General features: G+C 54.6%; 1 protein-coding gene across 1 annotated transcript in view; it reads right to left on the minus strand.

Moving 5' to 3' along the window:
- CACNA1I (calcium voltage-gated channel subunit alpha1 I) overlaps positions 1 to 25915 on the minus strand; it is a 123231-nt gene that overhangs the window by 75797 nt on the left and 21519 nt on the right. The window contains exons 3-4 of the mRNA XM_029955409.1: positions 14834 to 14945; positions 13050 to 13183 (exon numbers count right to left, since the gene is read on the minus strand). Of these exons, the coding sequence (XP_029811269.1) occupies positions 13050 to 13183; positions 14834 to 14945 (246 nt within the window). The remainder of the gene's footprint in view (positions 1 to 13049; positions 13184 to 14833; positions 14946 to 25915) is intronic.

A 25915-nucleotide genomic window follows, 5' to 3' on the forward strand; every position in this document is an offset into this window, starting at 1 on the left:
ATGCATTCAGCAATAAAGAACACGTAGTAGGTACACAGTGAGGAACTCAGTCCTTCTCTTTCTTCTCTGAGAGAAAGAGGATCTAGCAAGGGCGCCGGCCAAGGATGGGGTGAGATGGGCAGAGCTGAGAGGGTGGAACTTCGGGTTTACTTCTGTGCCCTGGGAACTGCACCGCCCTGACCGTGCCGCTGTGCACCGACCTGGGAAGGTCTGTTCGCAGCTCCCTGACCCCTGCCCGGGTCCCGCCACCATCCCTTTCTCCTGACAGCGTCAGCAGCCTCCTGACTGTTCTCCTGTCTCCTGCTTCTTCCTCCCACGCTCCTTCTTCAGTCAGCCAAAACTTCCTAAAATTCAAATCTAGCTGTGTCCCTCCCCAATCGAACCCTCAGTGGCTCCCCAATGCCCTCGGAACAAAGTCTAAGCCCCTGACTATGGCCTCCAAGGCTCTGCAGCCTGGTCTTCCCCTCCCCCAACCCCTGCTCCTCCACACGTCTGAGGCTTATCAACTCCCCAAATACACGCCATTCTTGCTCCCCTTTCCTTTGCTCAGTGTCCCTTTCCCGTGCCTTCAGGCGCTCTTCAAGACCACCTCCTCCATGAAGCCCCTGCTCAGCCCCTCCCTGCACCGGAGGCTGAATTCACCCCTTTCTGCTCTGGCTTCCTCCACACTCTGTTCACATCGCCTGTCTAACAAGGTTCCCCCAAAGCAGATCCTGAGCCAAAAACTCGGGAGGTGATCCTGGGGCCTGTGTTGAGGGAGAGGAAACCGAGAAAAGCCAGTGAGGGGTTGTTCTTGGACAGGTGACTGCTGTGGACAATGGGGGAACAATGGGAACCCCTAAGAGACTGTGGAGCAGGGATGCGAGGGGGAGGAGGGGCGCTGCAGCATTCCTACAGACTGGCTGAATGCTGGCCATGCATCCCCGCACCAGCCCCCCACAGCACCCAGTAGGCCCCCACACAGCACCCAGTAGGCACTCTGGGACCTACTTAGCATGAGTAACACCTGTGACAGAAGAGTGCCCTCCTCCCACCTTGCCTGACAGCTGTGGGAGACCCCGCCCAAAAAAGAGAAGGTGAAGAGGGTCCCCTATGGGTGAATACCCATTGGGCTGACTTCCCTTGGGCCCCAAGTAAGACATCACTTATGGGAGTGAGAAATTAATTCCTAATTACACAGTTACTTTATCAGGCAGCCTCAGCGCTAAAAGACTAAAAAAAAAAAATCAACAAAAACCCCCACTACCTCTGCCAGCTCCCAGGCGCCTAATTAGGTCCCTAATGTTGCTTTAAAGTGACACTTTCGTCCTGACATCACCCCAGGAGTGAGTAGCTGGCCCCAGTTCCAGGGCCGTCCTTGAGGAGAGGCGCCCATGGGTGGCCGTGCCAGAAAGGGCAGGGAGAGCAGACAGCCGCTCCGGAGGGCTCACCCCCACGTATTCCTTCTAAGGAGCCTCCCTCCCCCACTCCCAGATCCCCCGGCTCCCAAGAGAGGCCCCAGACCAGGACCCAGACCTTGTCAACCAATGGACAAGACCCCCGCCCCCGCCCGAGTCACTGTGATTAGTTGGGGATGGGCATGTGAGCCCAGGTGGGCAATGAGCGGCAGGCCAGCCCTTGAGTGGGACCACAGGGAAGAGGGCTCTCCCTGGCTAAGCCACTGCCTAAACCCTAAGGCGCTACTGGCCATCTCTGCCAACACAAAGGAAGGCTGAGTCCAGGGGCTGGAGAGAGCCAGGATCCTGACCATCTGGTTCACACACTCCCTCTATCCGAATCCCAGATCTGCCCTCTGCTTTTTCCAGTTCTGTTGGCCAGTACATTCCCTTTGGGGCTTGGGCCCCATTTGCCACTGGGAACTCAGCGTCTGGCTGACACATGGTTCTCCTGAGCGCTCGCACATGCCAAGCCCTTTGCATACCTTCCCGTGGTGGGGTTATGGCCCCCACTGCAGATTTGGAAGCTGAGACTCACTGAGAACCCAGATCACACAGCCAGATAGCAGGGGATCCTGCCCAGCCTACCCTCCCCCCACCCCACCCTACCCACCAGGCATCAGGCCAGCCGCCTTCTGGCTCACAACACCCCCCTCAGCTGGTCAGGTGGCCAGCAAGCACACCACACATGGCAGTACACGGAATAGACCAGCATCCCAGTGGGCAGATTTAACCCAGTGCTTAAAGCACGGAGCCTTGATTCCAACTCTGGCTCTGCCGCTAACGCACCGTATGACCCTGGGCAAGTCCCTTGAACCGGCCTCCCAGGGGTGTGGGGAGAAGGAAATGGGTTTCTATGTGGATTCGGGGCTTAGAACAGGGTCCAGCCCACGTGGGAGCCAAAGAAGAGGCAGCCACTCTTATATCACAGCCTCATTTGCTGCCTCAGCTCGCGCTTGCCCACGAATCACATGTGCCTACTCAGCACCCCCCCACCTCAAATGTGCCCACCTCCTTCCTGAGAAAGCCGGGCAGTAAGGGCCTCCAGAACTCTGGCGTGACCCTGGCGCTGTCCGCCAGGTGCCTTGCATTCCAGGAATGTTCCACCCGAGCATCGTGTGTTCCCAGAGTGCACCGTGCTCTTTCCAGGCCACATACCTTTGCACTTGCCAATCTTTCTACCTGATGCGCCTTTCTGCACCTTCCAGACCCCACCCCGGGGCAGAATTGGGCTCGCCTGCCTTGTGTCCCGCTGTGCCTCTGTCAGCGCAGCTCTGGGGTGCACCTCTGACATGTGCTCTGATGTGTCCCTGCTCCTCGGGCAGGGGTTGGCTCGGAGTCCCAGCAGGGTCCCCTGGGTCCAGCCCAGGGCCTGGCTTAGAGGCAGGCCCCCCATGCCAGCTTGTCAAACGAATGACTTGAGGGACAAGATCAGGAGGGAAAAAAGGGCTTGGAGCTGACAAGGAGCAACATAAAAATGACTGAGAGTTAACAACTTTCCAGGAAACACCCCTCCCAGAAGATGATGTCTGTGTGTCGATGATAAAAATAGGGTGCTTCCTCAATCTTTGCAAGGGGCCCACGGGGGCTTTCTTAAAATGTAATGTAGGCTGTAGCTAATGGGAAGGAAACTGAGATGCTGGAAATGGCAGCTTATCTGTCAGGAAGCAGCTCTGTGATGACTCAGGCTTGCGCTAGTGCATAGCTAGACCACCAGCCTACGCCGCTACCCGCCTCCTAGCGCATAGTAGGTGTTCAGCGGAGGGCAGGAGGGAGAAAATGATGGAAAGAGAGATTAAGGAGCAATAACATTAACCCTCGACCTTGACCAGCACTTTCTGATTTATGGGTCCCTTTCACCCATATATCCTCACACAAATAAAAAATACTTCCCTGTAAAACCGGAAGTACAGGTGTCATTAAACCCATTTGTTAAAGAAACTGATACTCTGAAGCCAATTCAGGCCAAGTTCAGAACAAAGGAAAGATTTGGGGCCACAAAGTCAAAGGAAAGGGGGTATAGACAGACCCCAGGAGCATGGGATTCAGGGCAGCTCTGGGGACTGCAGCAGCAGGAGACCCCGGATTTCTCTAGACAAGGCTCCACTGGGATGACAACACTCCAGTGACTTTAGCTCTAGCGGGAGTTGCCAGATAAATACAGGACTCTCGGCTGAGTCTGAACATCAGATAAACAATAATACATCATTTTTAAGTGTAGGTCCCAAATACATGCCAGGATGTCTGCTTCATGAATTCAGCACGGTTTCACCAGAGTAGTCTGGGCACCATGACAGGTGGGCACAGCTTCTGGGAAGAGGCCCTGGGCTCTACCAGAGTTTGGGAGGGTACGCTTCGTGTCCCTCTCAGAGGACTCACCCGGCAGCCTTCTGAGGGCTGGCAAAGTTGCCCAGGTCCTCAGGGGCAGATCATGGAATGTTTTGGCCTCTGAAAAGGTAAAACCCCTCATGCTGTGTGAGTCGGCACGGGCCATATGTTTGCACACCCCAGATCTGGCCCATACAAGCTGTGTGACGTGGGACAGGCTGCTAATCTCTCTGAACCTCCACGTCCATATCTGCAACAAGGGGTTAACCACCCCTCCCCACCCCCACGAATTTCTCGGGATTGTGAGGATGTAGGAGAGCACAGCGCAGTGTAAATATTAGTGCTGATTTCTGCTCCTACCCCAAGTTCCCGTCTCTGCTCTTAAGGTCATAGTCCCCGTAACGTGCATGTCTAACCTCTCCGTTCTCAGGCCGCACGCCACCGTGGGCCCTGACCTCGCACCCTCGCCAGGGGCAGGTCCTGACCTAGGTCTGGCCAATCAGAGCACAGCCCCATCCCGGCTGCAGTGATTGGTTCAGGGATGAGCGCATGACCCGCGCCAGCCAATCCAAGCCAAGGAAGTTAACTTCCGCACTCATGGCCTGGCTGTGGAAGGGCAGGTTTCTTTCCAGTGACTCCAAGAAAGTAGGCGGTGAGCCCTGGGCTGCCCTCTGCCACCCGCGACCCAGGAGGAAGGCTGCCCAGATGTGTGTCGGCACAGAATAACCAGCAGGGCTGTAAGATGGGAGGACACCCTGTCTAGTGCGCTTCTGGACCAAATGGGCCCTGAAGCCAGAGATCCCTCGGCTTTGAGTTAAGGAAATGAGAAACTCCCATAAACCAGGATCGACAGGTTCCTGCCCCGTATAACTGAGAGAACGCTTCCTGATTCATGACTGACTGGTGTCTGGCTTGTCAGCCTGTAGCCAGAGAATCTCTGTACCCCTCACCCCTCGTAGCATGTAGCATCCTGTTTCCATGGAAACGAACCTGAGTGGTTATCATGGCTCTCATCCACTCTACTCCACAAGCAAATAAAGAAAACCATCCGCCCCAAGGTTCCCACTGGAATCTTCTCAGATCTACACCCACCCAGTTCAGCCAGCTCAGCTTAAAGAAAGCGGCCCCAGATGCCCTCGCCCCCAGCCCCGCAGATAGCAGGTAGCGGGCACAACAGATTCCAAACAAACATGTCATAGAGACTCCCCCTCCGAGCTGGCCCGGAGCCAAGCCCTGGGGACTCCACGATGATGAGTCAGCCTCAGCCTTGCTCTCAGAGCACCCAGTGCTGGGACCGGTAGAGCCCAGGAGAAATCAGATGTAAAGATATGAAGACCAGGAGGGGGCCCTGGCCCTGCGGACACACGGAGTGCTTCCCTGACTCACAGATGATGCACAGAGAGTCGTGCAGGAGGGAGGCCGGCTCCAAAGGCTTCTGGAAACAGCCACAGTGATGACATTCTGACACCCATAACCGCAGCCTGGTCTGCTAGCAGGGACAGGCCTCTGCACAGCTTGCCTGGGTTGGTATTTGACTTTAGAGCCAAGAGCAAACAAAGAAACTCAGGCCCTAGTTGAGGAATGTGGCACGCTCTGAAAGTGGCCCACGTAATATGCACTCTCTCTTCTTGCAATCCTGCCCGGCCCCAGGAAACAATTCTTGGTTAACTGAGCCAAATCCAATGATGTTTTCTGTTTTCCTAGCTTCCCCCGCAGCTGAGGATGGCCACAAGACCCAGTTCTGGTCAAGTACGCTGGCACAGGGGAAAGATCTAGGAAAGAAAAGGTTGTCCTTCTGATCCAGGTGGACAGCGGCTGGCATAGCCCCATCTCCCCCTTCATCCTTTCCTCCTTCAGTGCAAACACGAGGCTCACAGCCTCAGCAGCTGCTTGTGACCGTGAAAGAAAGGCCCAGAAAACCACAGACATTAGCCCCCATGTCCCAGAGCCACCAGCAGCACCCACCCACCTCAGAACTCCGTGTCATGTTGGAAAAAACACCCCAGGACTTGCTCAAGCCACGGCTGGTTGACTTTTCTGCTACCTGCAGTCAAGTGCATCCCGGCAAGTCACGCAGAAGGAGGACTCAATCCCAGCCCCTGTGGAGCCAAGCTCCCTGGGTTCCCCTCCTAGCTCTTCCCCTTACCAGCTTGTGACCTTGAGGAGGTCGCTCCCTGTGCCTCATCTGTGAAATGGAACTGACCACGGTGTGTCCCTCAGAGAGCTAGTGTGAAGATTAAACCAGATAATGCACAGCTTGGGCCCACAGCGAGTACTCAGCAAACAGCAGATGCTCTTATTTTTTATCACACCCCTGGATGAAGCCTGGGAGGACTCCATTCCCTTTGCTTTCTAAAGAACCACCGACAGGCACTTTGGACAAAAGGAACTCTCAGCAAGCAACTGCAGAGGGGCCGTGCCTGCCTGCTCTTTTTAGAAAGCTCTAGTCTGGGGTTGAGGAACAATTCATATTGACGTTTTGTTTCCTAAGAGCCTGTAAAAGTTGGGGCTGGGCGGGGCGGGGCGGGGGGGGGGGGGGGGGGGGGGGGGGGGGGGGGGGGGGGGGGGGGGGGGGGGGGGGGGGGGGGGGGGGGGGGGGGGGGGGGGGGGGGGGTTGCAAGCTGTTCCCCGTGTGCCTTCACTCAGTCAAGAGAAGAGGTTCCCAGGGTAGGATAAACTTGACCCAGCCTCTCCTCAGTCCCTGGCCGAGGTGCTGAATGACTGACATTATTGCTATTTGTGTTAGTATTTTTAATGATGATAGAAATTCTTAGGGGGAGCCCTCACGACTCTGTTCATGAAGTACATCTACCTGTCATAGGAATTAATTCAGAACCTGTCCCTCTCGTGCTTCATCCCCTTCCTGTGGCTCCCAGAACTGGGAACCGTCATCTCCACTTGAAGGGCGACAGCATCCAGAGGGTCAGATGAACAGAGCACCTGCATCAGGTCCACCTGGGCATTTGGTTAAAATGCAAATTCCTGGACCCTCCATATTTCCTGGGTCTGGATCCCTGGGGTGGGGCCCAGGAATCTGCATTTTCAAATGTTTCTTTATTTTAGATATAGAGAGAGAGACAGCATGAGCAGGGGAGGGGCAGAGAGATAGAGGGAGACACAGAATCCAAAGCAGGCTCCAGGCTCTGAGCTGTCAGCACAGAGCCCAACATGGGGCTCGAACCCACAAACCTTGTGAGCATGACCTGAGCCAAAGTTGGATGCTTAACCAACTGAGCTACCCAGGCGCCCCGCAGGAAACTGCATTTTAACATGTACTCCCAGAGATCCTGTTGCTCCTTGAATTTTGAGGAGCACTGAGAAGGGGTGCAAGGCTGTGCACATGTTGGAGGAGTGGGCAAGTCCCCGTTCCCGTGCGCTAGGGCGCATCCCTCAGTCGCTCCATTTTCCACGCCAAGGCTCTCTCTGGATGCCGTCACAGTTAGAAGCTTTCAAGGGCTTTCAGGCTCAAGGTGGCTCCTGTTCCCTGCACTCATCCAAGGCGGGGCCCACACCAGCCGTGCCCTTGGCAAGGCTCTGGCTCAGCCTCGTGGTGGAGAGGTCGCTGCAGCCCAGTCCTCCGGTCCCGCTTCACCTAAGAGAATCATCACCGGAACTCTTGGGGAAGCTTTTAACGGAAGTGCTCAGGCCCTTCCCCACAGTGGGCCATGGCCATTCATGGTTTTGGTTAGGGGAGGAGGTAAAATTACCAGCATAATGCAGCAAGGGAGACATATAGATACAGACTCTCTCAAGTTCAACAAAATGCCACTGAATATTTCATGACCTCCTAAAGGGCAGAAGCAGAAAAGTGTAGCTTAAATAAGGCAGTGAGGTGGGTTAAACTATGATCCAATGATTACTGGAGGTTTGTCACACACTGAAAGGGAGTCTCTAGTGCAATGCCACAGGGCCCGCTGTCCGGGGCTGATCAAGCACAGGGAGTAAATACAATGAGTGACGGAATCAGGACTCCAAGAGATCACTGTAAGATCAAATGAATAACAATAAATGCAGAGTTTGGTACTCGGGTTAAAAAAAAGATCAACTGTGGGGGCGCTTGGGTGGGTCAGTCTGTTGAGTGACCAACCGACCAACCGACTCTTGATTTCAGCTCAGGTCATGATCTCACAGGCTTGGGATCGAGCCCCACGTCTGGCTCTGCGCTGATGGTGCAGGGCCTGCTTGAGATTCTTTCTCTCTCTCTCTCTCTTTCTGTGCCCCTCCCCTGCTCTTGCACACATGCTCTCTCAATAAATAAATAAATAAACTTAAAAAAAAAAACCTACCAACTTTAGCTCCAGGGTAAAGAGACACCTGGCTTGGAAAGTGAACACAACCAGGGGTGGCAGGGAGCACAGCCCCTCAACAGGTCACCACCCGGCACTGGGACAAGGGTGACTGTTCTCTCCGCCCCATGAGTCATCACTGGGAGGTTGGGGACCAGCCTCCTGCCCACCTCCGCACCCCCACCCCTGCCCCTGCCAGGCACCACAACAGCCTGAAGGAACGCTGGCAGGTGAAGCTGCCTCACGTCTCCCTTGACGAATGATGGGAGGTGTTGAGGACACTTCACATGAAGGAAAGGAGGCTCAGGGGGAAAGGAGCTGCCTTCCAAATTCTGGAGGACGTCATGAGTCTGTCATGACAGAGATGCCGCTGCCCGCAGGCTCTGGGACCCCTGTGTGATGGGGCCACTGCCCTCCTCTCTGCCCTCATCTTTCGGCACCCACCCCCCGAAGATCTCTAGGCTCCAACGTCCCCCCTCACACCCCTTCCCCAACAGCCCAAGGCCCTCTGCATGCTGTCCCCTCGACTCAAGCTTCCCTTCCCCGGTCCTCCACCTGTTCAGCTCTTACTTACTGCCCAGGCCTCTCTTCTTCAGGGAGGCATACACTGACCCCTTGATGCTCCCTGACGCTGACCCCTGTGCAAATTGGTCCCTGCTCCAAGACCTCATGGTCCTCTATGCCTCTTTGCAACAGCATCGATCCCAATTTAGGATTTACTCAGAAACTTATTCTCGGTTTTATATCTGTTTCCTAAACCATGAGATCACAGTGGCAATGGTCTTGTTCAGCTCATGGCCCCCACTGCCCACCACAAGACTTGGCATATAGTAGGTGCTCAATAAATGCTGCTTTTCATAAAGGAATAAGTGAATGAGTGTTCTCATCGGATGGGAGCTACAGGAAGATAAATTCGGCTCAGCGAAAGAATTTTCTAGCACGTCAGGCTGTCCCCATCTGGGATCGGCTGCCATGTGAGTTCCCCACGGTGGCAGCAGGCAAGCAGGGGCAGACTGGATATGGAGACAAAGGCTCTGACCTCCAAGGAACCTTCCAGCGTGGAGATCCTGTCTCCTCCACAGCTTGAAAAACGAGCCAGTAATTTGGGGAAGGGGCGGAGCAGGAAGGAAGAAATGTCTTTGGGATGTCAGACCTGTTACTTAGGAGACGGAGCATTTATAGCATCAGGCTGGGCTGGGGCTGGGGGGCTGGGCCCTGGGGCCTCACGTCGGGGCTTCTCTCCTGCCCTCGGCACCCACACCATCCCTGGGCACAAAGGACAGGAAGGACCTTGAGAATAAGACAGGGCTGAGTCACCTGAATGCGTTCCTCACTCCAGCAAAGAAGTCTCCCACTGAACCTGCCCTGGAGCCAGGACCAGCCCATCATTTGTGGGTCCCAGTGTCCAACATAAATGCAGGGCCCTCATTCAAAACTCGCTGAGGATTTCAAAATGATGAGAGCAGAGCATTAAACCAGGCCCGGGGCGCTGTGTGACTGCACATGCGCACAGCTGTCCCTCACCCCCAGGAGGGTACCGGCCTGTGAACCCCACCCAAGGACCACGAGAAGATACCAAACAGACCTTGGCACCCTTACTGTGCTCAGCTTAGACCTCCATTGTCTTAATTTATAAATATGAGCGGATGGGGGCATTGGTAGGCAAAAGAGACTCTTCAAGTGGAAAGGGCAAGGTGGGGTGCTCAGAGTAGGCCGGAGTGAAATCAGCAAAGCAAACGACTTCACCAAAACATGAGTCAAGAAAAACTGTCCTTGGGGCACCTGGGGGGCTCAGTCAGTTGAACGTCCGACTGCAGCTCAGGTCATGATCTCACAGTTCAGGAGTTTGAGCCCTGCATTGGGCTCTGTGCTGACATCTCAGAGCCTGCTTCAGAATCTGTGTCTCCCTCTCTCTCTGTCCCTCCTCCACTCACGCTGACTCTGTCTCTCAAAAATAAAGATTGAAAAAAAAAATTTTTTAAGGGAAGATTTTTTTAATGTTTTATTTATTTTTGATACAGAGAGAGACAGAGCATGAGAGGGGGAGGGGCAGAGAGAGAGGGAGACACAGATTCCAAAGCAGGCTCCAGGCTCTGAGCTAGCTGTCAGCACAGAGCCTGACGCGGGGCTTGAACCCACGAACGTGAGATCTGACCTGAGCCGAAGTCGGAGGCTCAACCAACTGAGCCACCCAGGCGCCCCTGAAAAAAAATTTTTTAAAGAAAAGAAAATTTGTTCTAAAACTTGGAAATAAGGCGCAGGGAGGGTACTATTTCTCACAACGTCATGTTGGAGAATTACTTAACAGACCCATCGAACGACTGGTTCCCGATCCAGGGCAGTATACCTTTGTTTGATTCACTATTTACTGTTAACTGAAGGTCTTGCTGCTGTGAAATTACATGTTAACCTGCAGATTCTCATAAGCAACCTCTGTGCATTAGAAAGTATAACCCCCAAAGTTATGGCTTTATGACCCTGTAGGCTGTTAACAGGCTTTGCTTCCAACCTAATTCTCTTATCCCCGCATTCTCTCTCTCCAGTGCCTGTTTTCCTAATTCTGCCAATTACCGTCCTGCTGGCTCCTCATTAATGAGGTGAATAAATCACGTGCCTTTTAAGATTTGCGTGCGGGTCATTTTTCTGTTTAACTCTTTGGCAATTACACTCTGACTTCACGATCAGGAAAGGGCTGTTAAGAAGCCTAATTAATATCCATGAGAGTCGAGAGACTACGGCATCCATAAAACAAGAGCAGGTCCAAGCTGCTCTGAAAAGTAAGAAACCCGGGAAGGAGAAACGATCTTGGGAATTAACAAGATGCAGAGGAGAGGAGCGATTCCAAAAGGGGCAGTAACTGGAGGAAAGGACCACCGTTAGTGATTCAGAAGACAAGTCAAGGAATTCTCTTCCAGTACAGAGGAAATCCTCGAGGGAAAGGAGGGAGGATGCAGAGAACGGATAGAGCAGGGAAATATCCACTTGGGAATTCCAGGAGGCTGCAGAGAAGAATGGGCAATAACCAAAGAAGCAATAAAAGAAATTTTTTCTTTTTTTTTAATTTTTTAATGTTCATTTACTTTTGAGAGAGAGAGAGAGAGGGAGTGAGAGCAGGGGAGGGACAGAGAGAGAGGGAGACACAGAATCCGAAGCAGGCTCCAGGCTCTGAGCTGTCAGCACAGAACCCAATCCAGGGCTCAAACTCACAAACCATGAGATGATGACCTGAGCTGAAATCATATGCTCAGCTGACTGAGCTACTCAGGTGCCCCTAAAAGAAGTTTTTTTCTGACTGGAAGGAAAATGCCAGATCTAGAAGGCCCTGCAGGGAGCAATCCTACACCTAGACTTGCCCTAGTGAACTGCCTGAATTCTGAAGGTAAGGAGAAAACCCTGTAAGTTTCTGGCAGGGAAGAGCCAGGAAAAAGAAACAGATTTGAACTGGACTCCCTGCAATACCGGCTTGTGGATTTGAACGGGACCACATGCAGGGCTCTGGGGAGACAAATTAGGACCCCAGAGCAGACAAAAACTCCTTCACACGGGAAGATCAAAGGAACATATGTTTGGACAGGCAAGACTGAAAAATGACACCACCCAAACACCTTGTCTTTCAAAAACACCTCCTTAAGTATGTCCTCCTGCCAGACCAAAATGAGACCAAATGAAATTCTTTTTTTTTTTTAGTTTTTTTAAATTTTTTTAATGTTTTATTTATTTTTGATATAGAGAGAGACAGAGCATGAGAGGCGGAGGGGCAGAGAGAGAAGGAGACACAGAACTGGAAGCAGGCTCCAGGCTCTGAGCTAGCTGTCTGCACAGAGCCTGACGTGGGGCTCGAACCCACGAACATGAGATCTGACCTGAGCCAAAGTCAGATGCTTAACCGACTGAGCCACCCAGGCGCCCCTGGAGTTCAGCATTTCTTGGGGGTACTGACTTCCCATCTCGGCCATGTGCCGCCCTCCCTCCCTGCCCCTTCTCAATGGCATCTCACACAGGCACACGCACACACACTGACACGCACACATACATGAATACCCGCACTGTCACATACACTGATACACACACACAGGCCTCCAGCCCTTTCCTCTCCTCCTCTGGCTCTCCTCCTTCTCAGTTTTGCTCTGTGACCCATTACTGGGCATGATGAACACCTGCTTGTCCTTTAGCTCTTGTGTGTTGGCTCCTTAGGAAAGTCCTAAAGCCTCCAAGCTCTCAGCCTGGCTCAGAGATGCTCTCAGAAAACCACAACGCTCTTCCCAGAGCCCTTGTCCCCGCGTGTGTGACACGTTCACCACCACAGCTGCTGGGTGTCTCTCCCCAGACAGTAGCTGGGAAGGACCAGACTTATTCTGCATTTATCCTTCCTACCCCACACCTAGGACGGTACTTAGTAGGAGCTCATTCAACCCCTAGCTTCTGGGTGAATGCACGAATGGCCACCAGCCTGGTTTGACCCAAGAAAGCAGGAACAAGGCACAAAGCGGGGTCCAAGATGCTCCAAGTGGGCGAAGTTGTAACCTGGCTTGTCCCTGACCGTGGCTTGTGTCAGAAGTAACCACGGTTTGGAGTCACATATTTCCCGAGTCTGTGCTCTATCGCTGACTTGCTGAGTGATCTAGGGTCATAAACATCATAGCTAACATTGAGCAGGTGCTCATTTTGATGTAGCTATAATTATTATCTCCATTTTACAGATGAGGAGACTGAGGCTTAGAGAGGTTAAGTAGCTTTCTCAAGTTCATACAGTTAGTGTTAAAACAGACCAAGTATCAGCTGACGGTAGAGGAGGACACGTGACTTACCAGAGAGGGCAGGAAGGAGTGCCTGTCTGTCCAGGCCATTCAGCAAAGGCCATCATCCCTCCCCCCGCAAAGGGTCCACGAGGGCCCTACACAATGCAGCGTAATTGTTATCACCAAGAAGCCCCACAGAGCATTTCAATTATGTCTAGTGAGCACCTGAGGCTAAGACCTGTCTGATGTATGTTACCTACCCTGCCATGACAATGAAGAAATCCAGTCGGTTCCATGTGTCCCCAAGGTAGCACTTCTTGCCAAAAATGCCCAGGGCCACCATCTTCAGCACCATCTCCATGGCAAAGAAGACGAAGATGAAGTCATCAAAGACCTGCAGGGGCAGGAGGAAGGCAAGAAGCAAGGGACAGTATGAGGGTGGGAGCCACAGTATGAGGTGGGGACACAGGCACGGACACGAGAGGCCTGGAAGAGACCTAGACACATCTCTTTGGCAGGAAGGGAACCTCAGAGATCCTGGCCCAATGGAGTCATTTCACAATGAGGAGACAAAGGCCCAGAGAGGGGAATAAACTTGCCCAAGGTCATACAGCCACTCTTTTTCCCCTAAAGTCAGGCATACTGACAAGGGACACAGAGGAAGGCAGGGCAAAGGGCTCCCCCTAATAATAACTGCCAAGCACCGGGCTAGACATCTGACTTTCATTCTCTTTCCTAATTCTCACAGCAGCCCCAGGGATAATGAGGAAAGGGACTCGGGGAGGTTAAGTGACTTGCCCCAGGTCCCGTGGAAGGTAAGAGGCAGAGCCAGAACTGACATTCAGGTCTATCTGACTCCAAAGCCCACGTGGAAGGAGCTTTCTCCAAACCGACCTGACACTTCTCCAGGAAGCTTTCAGCACTGCTTCTCTGTTCAGAGGAAGTGTGTGTCCAAATGTGTCCCTACGCATGCGCTCGGGTGAGTATATATTTCCTGAGGACAGGGTCTGGGAGGAATTCCTCTTTCCAGGATTAGTGAGGGCTGTCATCAGTTCAGTTCAGCAAACGAGCCCACTTACTGCGTGCTGGGATGGGGGCTGGGGGTCACTGACACAGAAAGGAGTCCTTGGTGGATTCACCCCCTGGTTGGGAAGCCAGCCTAGTGCCCACTGAGGCTCATCAGTTCTAACTCCACCCAGGGGCCTGAGGCTGTGTGAGGAGCTGGTCACCCACTCGGACCCAAGATCCACCCCAGAGAGTCTGACTCTACAGATTTGGGATGGGCCAGGTCTGGATTCTCAGCAAGTGCCGCTGCTCCAGAACTGCTGGGTCCTGTGGAAACACAGGAGGAATGCCTCCCAGGAGGGATCTGGCTTTCCCAGGGAGAGGACACGGGATGATGATTACAAATGGTTACAGATGTTTATACCCATCTGTCAAATGGGTACAACCCTAACACCCTGCACTTAAGGTAGACAAGTTCCACATGGGGCCATGGCAGGGACCAAAGAGAAGGCCCCCACCTGGGACCACAGAGATGAAAACAGGAGAGATGCTGGAGGCCAGCTCCTGATGGGCACTGAGACAAGTGCAGGGCACCGGGGAGCGAAGGGCAGGCTGTGGGCAGAGGAGTGTCACGGTCACTTGTGCTCTACTGGCATGGGATGGTATGGTCAGTCTGGGGTTGGGGAGAGCAGGAGAAGGCTTGCAGAGGCACCTCCATAGGGGAAGATGGAAGCCTGGACTAGGGCAGCAGCTCCAAAATATAGAGGAAGGGACGGAGGGAAGACAGGATCAAGAAGGGGCATGGATAAGACCAGTTGGGAGTAATGAAGGAGGCAGCCAGTTGAGGAAGGGAGGGCCATGAACAAGGCAGGCGGGGTGGGTATGGCCGGTGGGCGGGGCATGGCAGGTGGGTGAGGTGGGGCATTGCTGCTGGGGGCGGGGCCACGTGGGCGGGGCAAGGCATTGCTTGCTGGGGGCGGGGCCGCGGGGGCGGGGCGGGGCGGGGCAGAGCAAGCCAGGCAGGGCTGGCCGGCCTTACCTGCAGGATCTTGCAGCGGTCCGACAGGCAGTCCATGTCATCGCAGGGCTGGTACATGCCAAGTGTCACGCAGTTCAGCAGGATCACCAGCATGCTGACACATTCAAACCATGTACACACCGAGTCAAGGAACAAACAGTCGGAAAGACTGTAGCCATGGGAAGGCTGAATGTACCCTGGAATATAATCCCCTCCATCCACCACAAACTCAGGCGTACACCCCATTTCCCTCCAGATTCCTCCTCTGAGTGGGCCAATGCCCAAGTTCTTAAAACCTTGGAGACCAAAGACCAGCCTGTCCACCGCACAACAGACTTGGCTGCTGGTGCCAAACCCATCAAAGAACCCAAAACCTACGAACCCTACTGCTTAAGAGGACCCCTCCTGGACTTTCTTGCCCCAGCCTGAGGGTCCCCCTGAGGACCAGGAAAGGAGAAGTCCCCAAGGACCCAGCTGGCACGCCATCTCTGGATTATCCCTGCCTCTTCACCTCTAACCACCTCCCTCTGACTGTCCTTGCCTCCCTTCTCTGACCTCTCCCCTCCCCTGACCTATGCCTCCTCCATGTCTGCCCCCGGCCTGGAACTGGAGGGGCCAACGGGCCTGTCCAGTGTGGCTGAGACGTCCCTGTCCTTCTCTCCTCTTCCATGGGCGGCGTTAGAACTCATCACCAGATTCTGGAATATCTGAGCCTAGGCCTCTGCATCAAGGAGGGTGGAGCTCAGCCTTGACAGGCCTGCCGAGGCAAGAAGTCTGCAGCCCCCAGCCCTGGGCAGGGCCTCCAGAGTTGTCCTGTGGGCATGCTCGCTGTCTTCATTCACAGCTGCAACCTCCATTCCAAGGGACAAGGGTTTTGCATTCACACCTCTAACAGTGACAGACAACCAGTAGGAGATCTGTCGCCTGAATCTCTATGGGCCCTGCCGCTCTGACATCCAGTGATTCTTGAGTGTCTCCAAACGAAAACCCTGGCCCCTTGCTCTAAGCTGGGATGTAGCCACACTGGCCAGATCCCACCCAGTGGGGGTGAACACCTCTTGCCTGATGGGAGATTGACCTGGTTTCCCTGGCAACGGCCTCCGTCTCATCCCCGGGCCCTGGCTCACCTTGGGATGCTGCCTGCCTTCCCACCTCTCCTTCAGACCCTCCTCACCCAGCCCTGCTCCTTCCTCCTCCCCTCACCGCCCAGGCCTCTGCCACTCTCCCGCCACAGCCTGTAATTAATTGCAGTCACTGCTCGGGCCCCCTTCCAGCCTGAGCACTGCTCCGGCACCAGCTTCATCATTAATTAACTTTTTTGAAGTTCAAGCGTTCTAATTACCAGTGAACATCCCCCTTTTTTTCCCCCCTTTCCTGCCATGCTTTCTTTCCTTCCAGCTGCCTCCTCTGCTCCCTCTGCCCTCACTGCCAGCTTCAAGTTCAAAGTGCACTTAGCAGATACCTCCCTGGAGCCTGGAACCCCCACCACTTCCTCACCAGGGCCCTGAGTGATGGAGGTCAGCAGGCCCATTTTCCAGATGAGGAAAATGAGGCTCAGAGAAACTAGGGGCCTCTCCTAGGTCACACCGCTGGGAAGTACCAGAGCTGAGATTCACACCAGGCCTCCTGGACTCCAAGTCACTCTTCTCCTCCAGGACTCATGGCCTGTCTCTGCCTGTGACTTCCTCCCTCCTGAGGCCTGCCCACCGTCTGTCTCCCACCTGGGCCCTTACACAGCCTCCCCATTAGCCTCCGGCTCCGGACCCTGCCCCTTCAATCTGCCCCGTACACTCACCCACCAAGCGCTGTGTGCCCAGTACTATCTGAGTGTGTTGAGCATTACCTCATTTAATTCTCCTCGAGCTATTGTAAGTCCCATTGACGGACGAGGAAGTGGAGACACAGAGGGGAACGTGATTTGCCCAAGGTCACCTGCTGCAAGAAGAGCTGAGATACAAAGCCAGAGCATGCTTTGCTTTGCCTCCAAGCCATTTTGCCACCGCCAGGTTAATCTGCCTGAAACGCAGTTCCGATTATGCCTTTCCCCTGTTCAAACCCCTTCGCGCCTCCGTCATCCTCAGCCTCACACCCAAGGCTGCCTACACGTGAACTCCGTGAACTCTGGCTTTATCTCCTGTTACCCTTGGCACTCACTGAACTTCTTGCTGTTCGCAAGCATCCCCTTTGCATGCACCCCCTGCTGTCTCCACCAGGCCAAACTCCTACTCATCCTTCACAGCCCAGTTCATTTGTCCCTTCCCCTTGAAAACTGCCCTTGAAGCACCTTTCTCCATTCACCAGGCGGTGGCTCAGCCTCCTCTCCGGAAGTCCTCCCTGTCCACCTGGTCTAGCCTGTACCACAGTCATGAACTTGGCAGTAACCATGACTACTGTGTGTCAAGTCTCCAGGGACATGGCCCTGACTCTCAACACAGCTCATGGTGGGGGGGTGGGGGGAGGGCGGCAGATGGGGAAACAGGCTCAGAGCGCTAAAGTGACTTGCCCAAGGTCACACAGCCAGGAAGCAGCCCAAGCGACCTGACTCAGTGGTCCCAGAGCCCCCCCGCACCGTGTGGGGGTGCTTCTGTCATTACCCACTGTACTGAGTGGCTCGGTGAGGCAGATGGAGTGGCTTTCACTTCTGGATTGCACAGCTTCAGACATTCAGAGGTGGACAGTCTCAGCCCTGCCCCCAAGGCACTCGGGGAAATCCCAGATGGCAGAGTCTGGGTCCTTTCCAAGAGCCCGTGTGGCTCAGAAGTCAGGCCAGAGCTGGCACGGCTGCCCACGGCTGCTGACATGCTCCCCACTGGCTCAGGGATCAAAGGCACCAGCCCTCCTTAAAGCTGAACCAGACCACGCAGCGTGGGGAAGGAGACTGTCAGAGGGAGTCAAGGTCTCCAGGCTGCCTGGCCCAATGCCTAATGTTCCCACCATTAGTCACAAGCAGTGAGGAGCTCTGAGGGCGCATGACTCTGAGGTTCGTGGACAGTTCGAGGGAGGACAGAGGCCCCAAGAGGGTGGTGAGGATTTCTAGGTAATAGGGCAGGCCAGGATTTGAATGCTGGGAGTCTTCAATGGCTCCCTTGGCCCCTCACAGCCAACTCAAAGCCACCTGCCTGGCACCTGAGACTGTATGGTGGGGACTCTGTCACTTTGTGGGCTTCATTGCCTGCACCCTCAAGGGCAACCTCTGTCACAGAAAAACTCCACCGAGGCCCTCAAAAAACAACAATTGCAGTCCCCTGTTGTGCAGACGGGAAACAGAGAGACAGAGAGCCATCCTAGCAACCCATTGAGCCAGGAGCAGAAGGGACCCTCAGACAACAGACCTCCCTACCCACGGGGGTCCCTGAACCACGGCTGGATTTCAAACAAATGCCAAAACCCCATGTTTCCCCCAAACGTCCAGGTTCCGCGCGTGTGGCACCTGCTCAGCACAGCCACCTGATTCGATCCCGGATGGGCAGCCAGGGGCACTGGGAGGAACAGGGATGTGGGGACAGAGCAGTGGCAACCCCACCGACTTTCCTTGGCAGACGAAACCTTCCCAAACACCCAGCCAGCTGGGGGAGAAGAAAACAAAGGGCCCTTGGGGGTTTCGAGCCACCCCCCACCCCCACCCCCAGCCAGCCCCCACTCTGTGGCCTGGCCCCCATCCTGTGCCCCCTGCTCTGCTGACAGTACCCCCCAGGGTCCTCAGACCCGGGGCCTAACAGCCCGGCAGTGAATTGATGAGCATATACCAAGCATCTGCCGGATGCCAGGCCCCCTGTTAACAGTGGCGACGACAGTAAAAATGGCAAACATTTCTCAAGTGCTCTTGAATGTTTGTTTGCCAAGGAGCTTTGCAGTCAAAGTGCATGTACTATCTCATTTAAATCCCGTAGCAAGCACATGAGGCAGGGAGCCCAGAAGCCAAAGAACACAGAGACTGCGTTGCTATGGACTTGGAACCAGGTTTGTCAGGAGCTGGGCAGCAGGAAAGCCCTCTCTTTGTCAACCTCTCTGGTAACAGGGCCTGGGGGACTCCCATTCGTTGGCTTTGTGGGGAGAAAAGCCACCTCACCAGCAGAGGACTGAAATCCGCTGCTGGCGTTCTCTGCCGACTACTTAGCGTCCCCTTGAGTAGAGAATAAGAAAACTCGCACAGCCCTTCGGACCTGTGTTGGCCTCCCGAGGGCTGAATCTTCACTAACCAACAGCCTTTTGAAAAGAATCAGTGGGGCCGCCTGGGTGGCTCAGTCGGTTGAGCGTCCGACTTCAGCTCAGGTCGTGATCTCACAGTTTGTAGGTTCAAGCCCTGCATCAGGCTCTGTGCTGACAGCTCAGAGCCTGGAGCTGTTTCAGATTCTGCATCTCCTTCTCTCTCAGCCCCCTCAGCCCCCACTGCCACCTCAAAAGTAAATAAACATTAAAAAAATTTTTTAAAGACGAATCAATGGGTTTAGACCTAGCAAGGCGAGGCTGCCCCCAAACTTTAGCAAAGTTCCCGGAAACCGCGGGGTCCTGCTGTTATCCGAATTTTACAGATAAGGAAACAGAAGCACCGAACGCTGGCTCCAAGGGCCCCAGCCTCAGCCATTGAGGGTCACGCAGTTTTTATGCAGGATTTGAATCTGATACACACACCCCGACTCCTAACCCCCCCTCCGTGTTCTCAGCCACGTGTTCCGCTGCCCCCAGGCACCTAGCAAGTTTGGAACACAAGAGACCCTCGACTGGCAGGTGCCTAGTGGAATATGTGCTTTTTCCTTCTTGCCTACATCGGCTCCTCCGGTCTGGGCCTGGGTCATGGAGTCAGGAAGGCTGACATTCCTCCCTTACATGGCTGGGAAGAAGGACTATCCTACTAAGAGGAGCTAATGGAGGGGGGGACCTGGCGAGGGGAGGCCAATGGTCTCAAGGCTTCCCTGTGGTAAAATATCAAGCAGGACCAGAGTGGTAACTCCACCCCAAGTCCCAACTGCTGTCTTGAAAACTGGAAGGACAGGGTCACTGGGGAAGCCACCAAGTCGGGGGCCTCCTCAAACCTGCCACTTCCCAGAGAGAAGAGGGACCGGATGGAGGGGCAGTGCTTGAAGCCCCCAGTAGGCCCCTCAGGGCAGCCTCCTCTCCGGTGCCGGAGCCAGAGGCCAGCACGGTTACCATGGTGACCACCACCCTCCGTGCTGTAGGCCCAGATGACAATCATGGTTTCCGTAATCCGGAGGGCTTCTTGGGGGGGGGGGGGGGGGGGGGGGGGGGGGGGGGGGGGGGGGGGGGTTGCGGGCAGGAGTGCTGGGTTTGCCCGAGTCAGCCAAATTTGTTTTTATTTTTGTCAAATCTGAAATTGGATCTATTTCCCAGGGTGCACCTCAGTTGTCTAAATAAATCAAGTGGAGGCAGAAGCTGGAAACTGCCTCCTCCTGGACCAGGGAGGCAGGAAGACAGGCCAGCCTCTAGGTGGGGGGGTCCTCCCCCTCCTGGTCCTCAGTGAGTTCAAGGATAGAGGCTCAGGACTCTGCTCCCCAAAGGCTGGGGCCCGAGGTTGCAGACCTCAGTTGTCAGGCCAGCTTCTACAAGGCCGGGTGTGCACGCACCCACGGAGCACCTGGCCTGGGCAGCAGTGCCCTGAGATGAGCCAGGCTAACCCCTGCCCTGGAGGTACCTAGGCCTCATCCCTGTTCTGGAAGCCGGTTGTGATGTGTGGCTACCATTTTGAAAGTCAACTCTGCTCTCGGCCCTTGGGCTTCAAAGAGGATATCCCTTTGCGACTTCATCAATTTATTCATCTGACGTGCCTTTTATGAGCAATAACCGCCCTGGAAAGCTGCTTGGCATCTATTAAAGCCCAACGGAGGCCCGTGTTAGGGTCCGGCAGTACCGCTCCCAGGTGCACACGCCAGAGAAATGGACAGACGTCCACAAAATCCAGCATGCTCACAGCTGTGTTATTCACGATGGCCCCAACCTGGCAACAACCCAAGTATGCATCACCAGGAGAATGCGTCAGGCAGCCCCCAGGGCACATGTGGCCATATCGAGAGATGTTTTTGATTGTCATCATATGAGAAGGCAGGGCACCGGCATCTAATGTGTAGAGACCGGGGACGCTGCTGAATGTCCTACAACGCCGGACTGCCTCCGCAAAGAATTATCCAGCCCCGCCCATCAACGGTGTGAGGCTGAGAAACGCCTGCAGCACATCCAGATACACAAGACAGCAGAGACAGAGCTCAAGGGCCGAATACTGGGTAGCAAAAGCTAGACACCCCCAGAGCAAAGAGTGTGTGGATCCAACTTTACAAAGTGAATATTTCAGCAATGCTAGCCTTGCAGTGAGGGAGGTCAGCCTAGCGGGGACTTCGGGGGAGGAGCGCCCGTTGGGGGAAGGGGACAAGGGAGCTCCCAGGGCTCTCTCCATCGTCTGCAGATGCTCCTGTTGGCCCAAGCAGTGTATTTAAACAAAAAAATGCCTCGAGCTGGACAAGAGATCTGTGAGCTCTGCTGCATGGACATCTTACCTCCATCAAAGGCGCAACAAAAGAAGCATGAAGGGCAACGCGACAAGGAAAAGTCAGATGCAACAATGAAAACCACACAAGCACCTGTGGCCACTGTCACAGACCCCCACACCCCAACCCACCACCACCGCGGGAAACTTCACCTGGCCTTGCCAGGGAGGGTGTGACAGATTTGCCGAGGCAGCAGCTTGTGAGGGGTGTGAATTTCACACCATCCTGTCTTCTGTTTAACAATCCGTTCCTCCCATGCCCGCTGTGGCCCTCCCATGCCCGCCGCGGCCCTCCTATGCCCGCCGCGGCCCTCCTATGCCCGCCGCAGCCTCGGGAGACAAGCATGGCAGACATCATCACACCCACTTCACAGATACAGAAATGAAGGCCCAGATGCCTGGTGACACGGTGGTGGAGCTGGCACAGAAAACTGCTCCATAGAGTGGACAGACCCGCTGGGCAAATGGTCCTCGGCCTCCCTGCTTACATGCCTCCGGAAGCCGGGAGCTCCCCACATGACACACAGCTCAGCCTGGGCTGACTGATTCTGCTAATGGGCTTCCAAGTCTCGGTGGGCTGAGACTCCCTACGGGACAAGATGAGGTCCACTTCTTAGAGGCCCCATAATTTGAGAACCCACTGAATTTGGCCAAAGTTTCTGCTTCCCAGGTGCCCGGCGCAGGCAGCAGGAGTTGGGGAGGTGAGGGGACAGGGGTTGTCAGCTTGGGAAAAAACGCCAGGGCAGATGGTCCATGGGATAGAAACACCAGCCAAGGAGGCTCCGGCCACTGCCAAAGAAAAGCAGAAGGCAGGGCAGGCCCAGGGTCCCAGTGTCTGTGGGACCAGCCTCAGAGCCCACCCACAGAGGAGGCGTGTCTGCAGGGAAGCCTCCTAGAGTCCTAGGCAGGAGGTATAGATGCCTCCCCCGAGCCCTCACAATGTCCTGAATGTCCTCCACTTACATCAGCTATCGAACTAAGTGTGGTCCGTTCTGGCTCCTCACCACCAACCAGGCTGTGCTCTCCAAACGGCAGAGGATGTCATCCCTCTCTGTGCCCGGAGCCCAACCTGGAGCAGATTCTCGGAGCATCTGCAGCCTCCGAAAGGAGTGAGGTCCCCATCACTCAGAGGCATCAAGGAGGCTAAGGAGGCTAAGGAGGCATGTCTGTGTCGGCGGCATCCGTAGCCTCTCTTCCCACCCTGAACCACCCCCTCTTCTCCTTTTTAACATCCATCACTCACTATTCCATTATCCGGCACCCCCTCACTGAGACCCTCTCCATCAGTCTGCAGTGGCTCTGGGATGAGTGAAGAAGATGCGGTCCCTGCCCTGCCAGAAACCACAAGCAGACACTTGGTGGAGACACAGACAGAGGGTGAGGGCTGGACAGAGGGCTGGACACTCTCCTTCAGCCTCCCGGGGACCAGTCCTTCACCACACATCTCCCTCCCTGCCAGTGATGACGCATGCGCCTTCATGTGTGCACCCCTCTCTCCTCCCCCCCCGGAGCCCACAGCCCTTCAGCACCAGCACCTGCACACACTCACACGAGTGCACGCCCTCCTCCTCCCCCACCTGGCCGCAGCCCTGGGCATGGCCAACTCACTCTCCTGAAAACACAGTGCTCAGCTTCTCTGTACCCCCTGGGGAAGTTCATGAGCCCCTTCTCAGAATAATGTCTTTGATGCATATGCTTTCTAGCTTTCTAATGCCTAGACTTAGAAAGGAAGGAAGCCAGTTACGTTAAAAGAGTTGTCAAAACATTAAAAAAAAAAAAAAAACTCGGATGGAGAACCACAATGTTGATTCATTATCAACACAATGAGGAGCCCGGGCCAGGGGCAGGTCTGATGCTGTGTGACTGTAAGGCAGTGATGAAGTCCACAAGCACCACAATGTGACAGGGGGACGTCAGCGATTTGCTACTAGTGAGTCACAGAAACTGCCAGTAATTGCACCGTGCTTTGTTACTTCTGTTCATAATAGAAAGAAAGGTTCCGTTTCAGTCAGACATCAGTGAAAACAAATGCGCAACTTGTCCCCATCTGAGTTCAAGAACCCCAGGGGCACCTGGGGGTCTCTGTCGGGTGAGCATTCGACTCTTGATTTCGGCTCAGGTCATGATCCTAAGGTCGTGGGATCAAGCCCTCAGTAGGGCTCCAGGCTAAGTGTGGAACCTGCTTAAAATTCTCTCTCTCTCTCTCTCTCTCGCTCTCTCTCTCTCTCTCTCTCCTTCTGCCCCCTCCCCAACTCATCACTCCCACTCTCTTTTCTAAAATAAAAAAAGAAATGAGAAGAATCCCAGGCGAAGATCCTTGATCTAGAAGCTCTCTCCCCCATGGGCTCTGGGGACACCTGGGTCTTCTACTTCATGGGCTCTGACCCTCAAAAGTTGGCCTCTCAGGCCCCCCACCCTCTGGTCGTCCCTCTCCTCTCCTTGATCCCACACCCACTCCCAAGGCCTCACTTAGCTCTGGTGGTCAGCAAGTTGACCGGGCTGGAATCTGTCCCAGCCCCAGGCTCACTCACTGCTGAGCAACAACCTCCCAGACGTGCCCAAGGATGTCTCTGGGAGCCTCACATCCATCCTAATGGGGTAGGTCATATTCTCCCTGGACCGCCAAGTTCTCTGCACGTCCCATCCCCAGTGACTGGTGTCCCCCAACTACCACCAGTGCTGGAAGTGGTCCAGGTGACGACCCACCAGAGGCTCCCTCCCCCTCATCCCATTGTCCCTCTAGAGACCTGTCCATGTCACCTAAATCTCTCTCCTCCACCCACAAATCTGCACACCCAGCGCCCCAGGCAGGCTACACTCCCCACTCCTGACTCTGAACAGTCTCCTCCTTCAGCCCTGTCCTTTCGCAAATCCTCCACACACAGCCAGTGGGTTCCTCCAAAACCAAAAGCTTTCCATGGCTCCCCGATGCCCTTCCAGAGAGCTTCCAAACTCCTTGGCTTGGCATTCAAGGCCCTTTGTGTAAGTGCCCTTGGCCAGCCTCCTCTCTGTCCACACAACCTCCACCTCCAAACTTGCTGGCTAAGATGCACTTCATTGAAACCACTGTTGCACACTTACTATGTGCAGGGCTGAGGACCAAAGCCTAAAGAAGAGACAGACATTAATGGATCACAGAGCCTGTCCTCAGGTTACTACACAGTCTAGCAGAAGTTGAGGAAAATAAGTCAGATACAAAAGGCCTTACATGTGGTACAAGAAGAGGGCTGACTGAGCATTGAGCAAGTGGCGCGTAGATGAGAGATTGGGGGAAGTGTGTTGATGAGCAAATATCTGCCAAAGAAGTGAATGGATCAAAGAGTAAATGGACTGATAGATGGATAGACAGGAGTGTGGGGTGGGCCTTTGGGTCAAGGGATGATTGAATGGGTAGATGGTTGTGAAGGGGGCAGGGCAGGGGGCCAGTGAATGCATGAATGTAAAGGTTAGGGTAGATGGATGGGTCAATGGGCAGATGAATGGATGAAGAGATAGAAAGATGGATGGATGGATGGATGGATGGATGGAGCAGAGAACAATGAGTGGAGACATGAACGGGTGGGTGTAGGGGAAGGCGGTTGGAAATGGGATGCTCTAGGAAATGGCAGCTCCAGGGTTCAACCCCAACTTTACATGACCACAGGAAACCCTTCAGCCTGGGGCTCAACACTGTCCTCTCCTCCTTCGGAGATGCCCTCCTTCAGTCTCCATCCCCTTCCATGCTGTGCCCCCCATCTTCAGATCTTCCTGAGACCTCAGGGGCCCCCAGGCCAGGGCTCCTTAGCCTCGGCACTATTGACCTTTAGGACCTGATCAGTCTTTGTCGTGAGCGGTTATCCTGTGTGTCGTAGGATATTTGGCCTTCACCCCCTAGAAACCAGGACCACGCCCTCCCCAAGTTGTAACCAAAAATGCCTCCAGACATTTCCAGATGTCTTCTGGGGGCAAAATCATCCCTGACTGACCATCACCGATGCAGCCTAACCTCCCCCACACCACTATTTGATGGATGAGGAAACTGAGACCCAGACAGGGGGAGGGACCTGCCTGTCACGAAGCCGGCACTCAACAGACCCCAGACTGGACCTTGGGGGACGGTCAATCCTCAGTCATCTCCTCACTTGACATAGGGGTGCAGCTGAGAGCCTCTCCCCACCCCCAACTCGCCTGGAGAAGCCAGGTGCAGCCCTTGAGCACCCTGCTCTCCCCACCCCCACCCTGCCTGCCTCCCCACCACACCCCCAGCACTCCAAGTCCTCACTTTCCTATATAGCACCTGGTAGTCGGCCACGCCTCCTCCTCCTGCTTTCTCATATAGAAAGAAACTGTCATCCAGAGAGGTGGAGCTGTTTGCTCAGCATCACACAGCAGCAAGCACTAGCGTTAGGATCTGAACTTGGGGAGAGAAGAGGAAGACCAGAGCACAGCTCCCCAGGCAGACGGGGCCAGAAAGGTGGAAGGCAGCCCCGCAGGAGAGCCGGAGACAGATTAGCAGGGAAACATTCTGGCTGATTAAAAAGACGGATCGATTTCTCTCGAAGAGAAACAAACGGGGCCGTTTGTCTCCCAACAGGACAGTCGGAGGGAGGTGGCAGGTCAAAGCTGGC

Source organism: Suricata suricatta, chromosome 10 (assembly GCF_006229205.1).
Source record: "Suricata suricatta isolate VVHF042 chromosome 10, meerkat_22Aug2017_6uvM2_HiC, whole genome shotgun sequence".
Lineage (NCBI taxonomy): Eukaryota > Metazoa > Chordata > Mammalia > Carnivora > Herpestidae > Suricata > Suricata suricatta.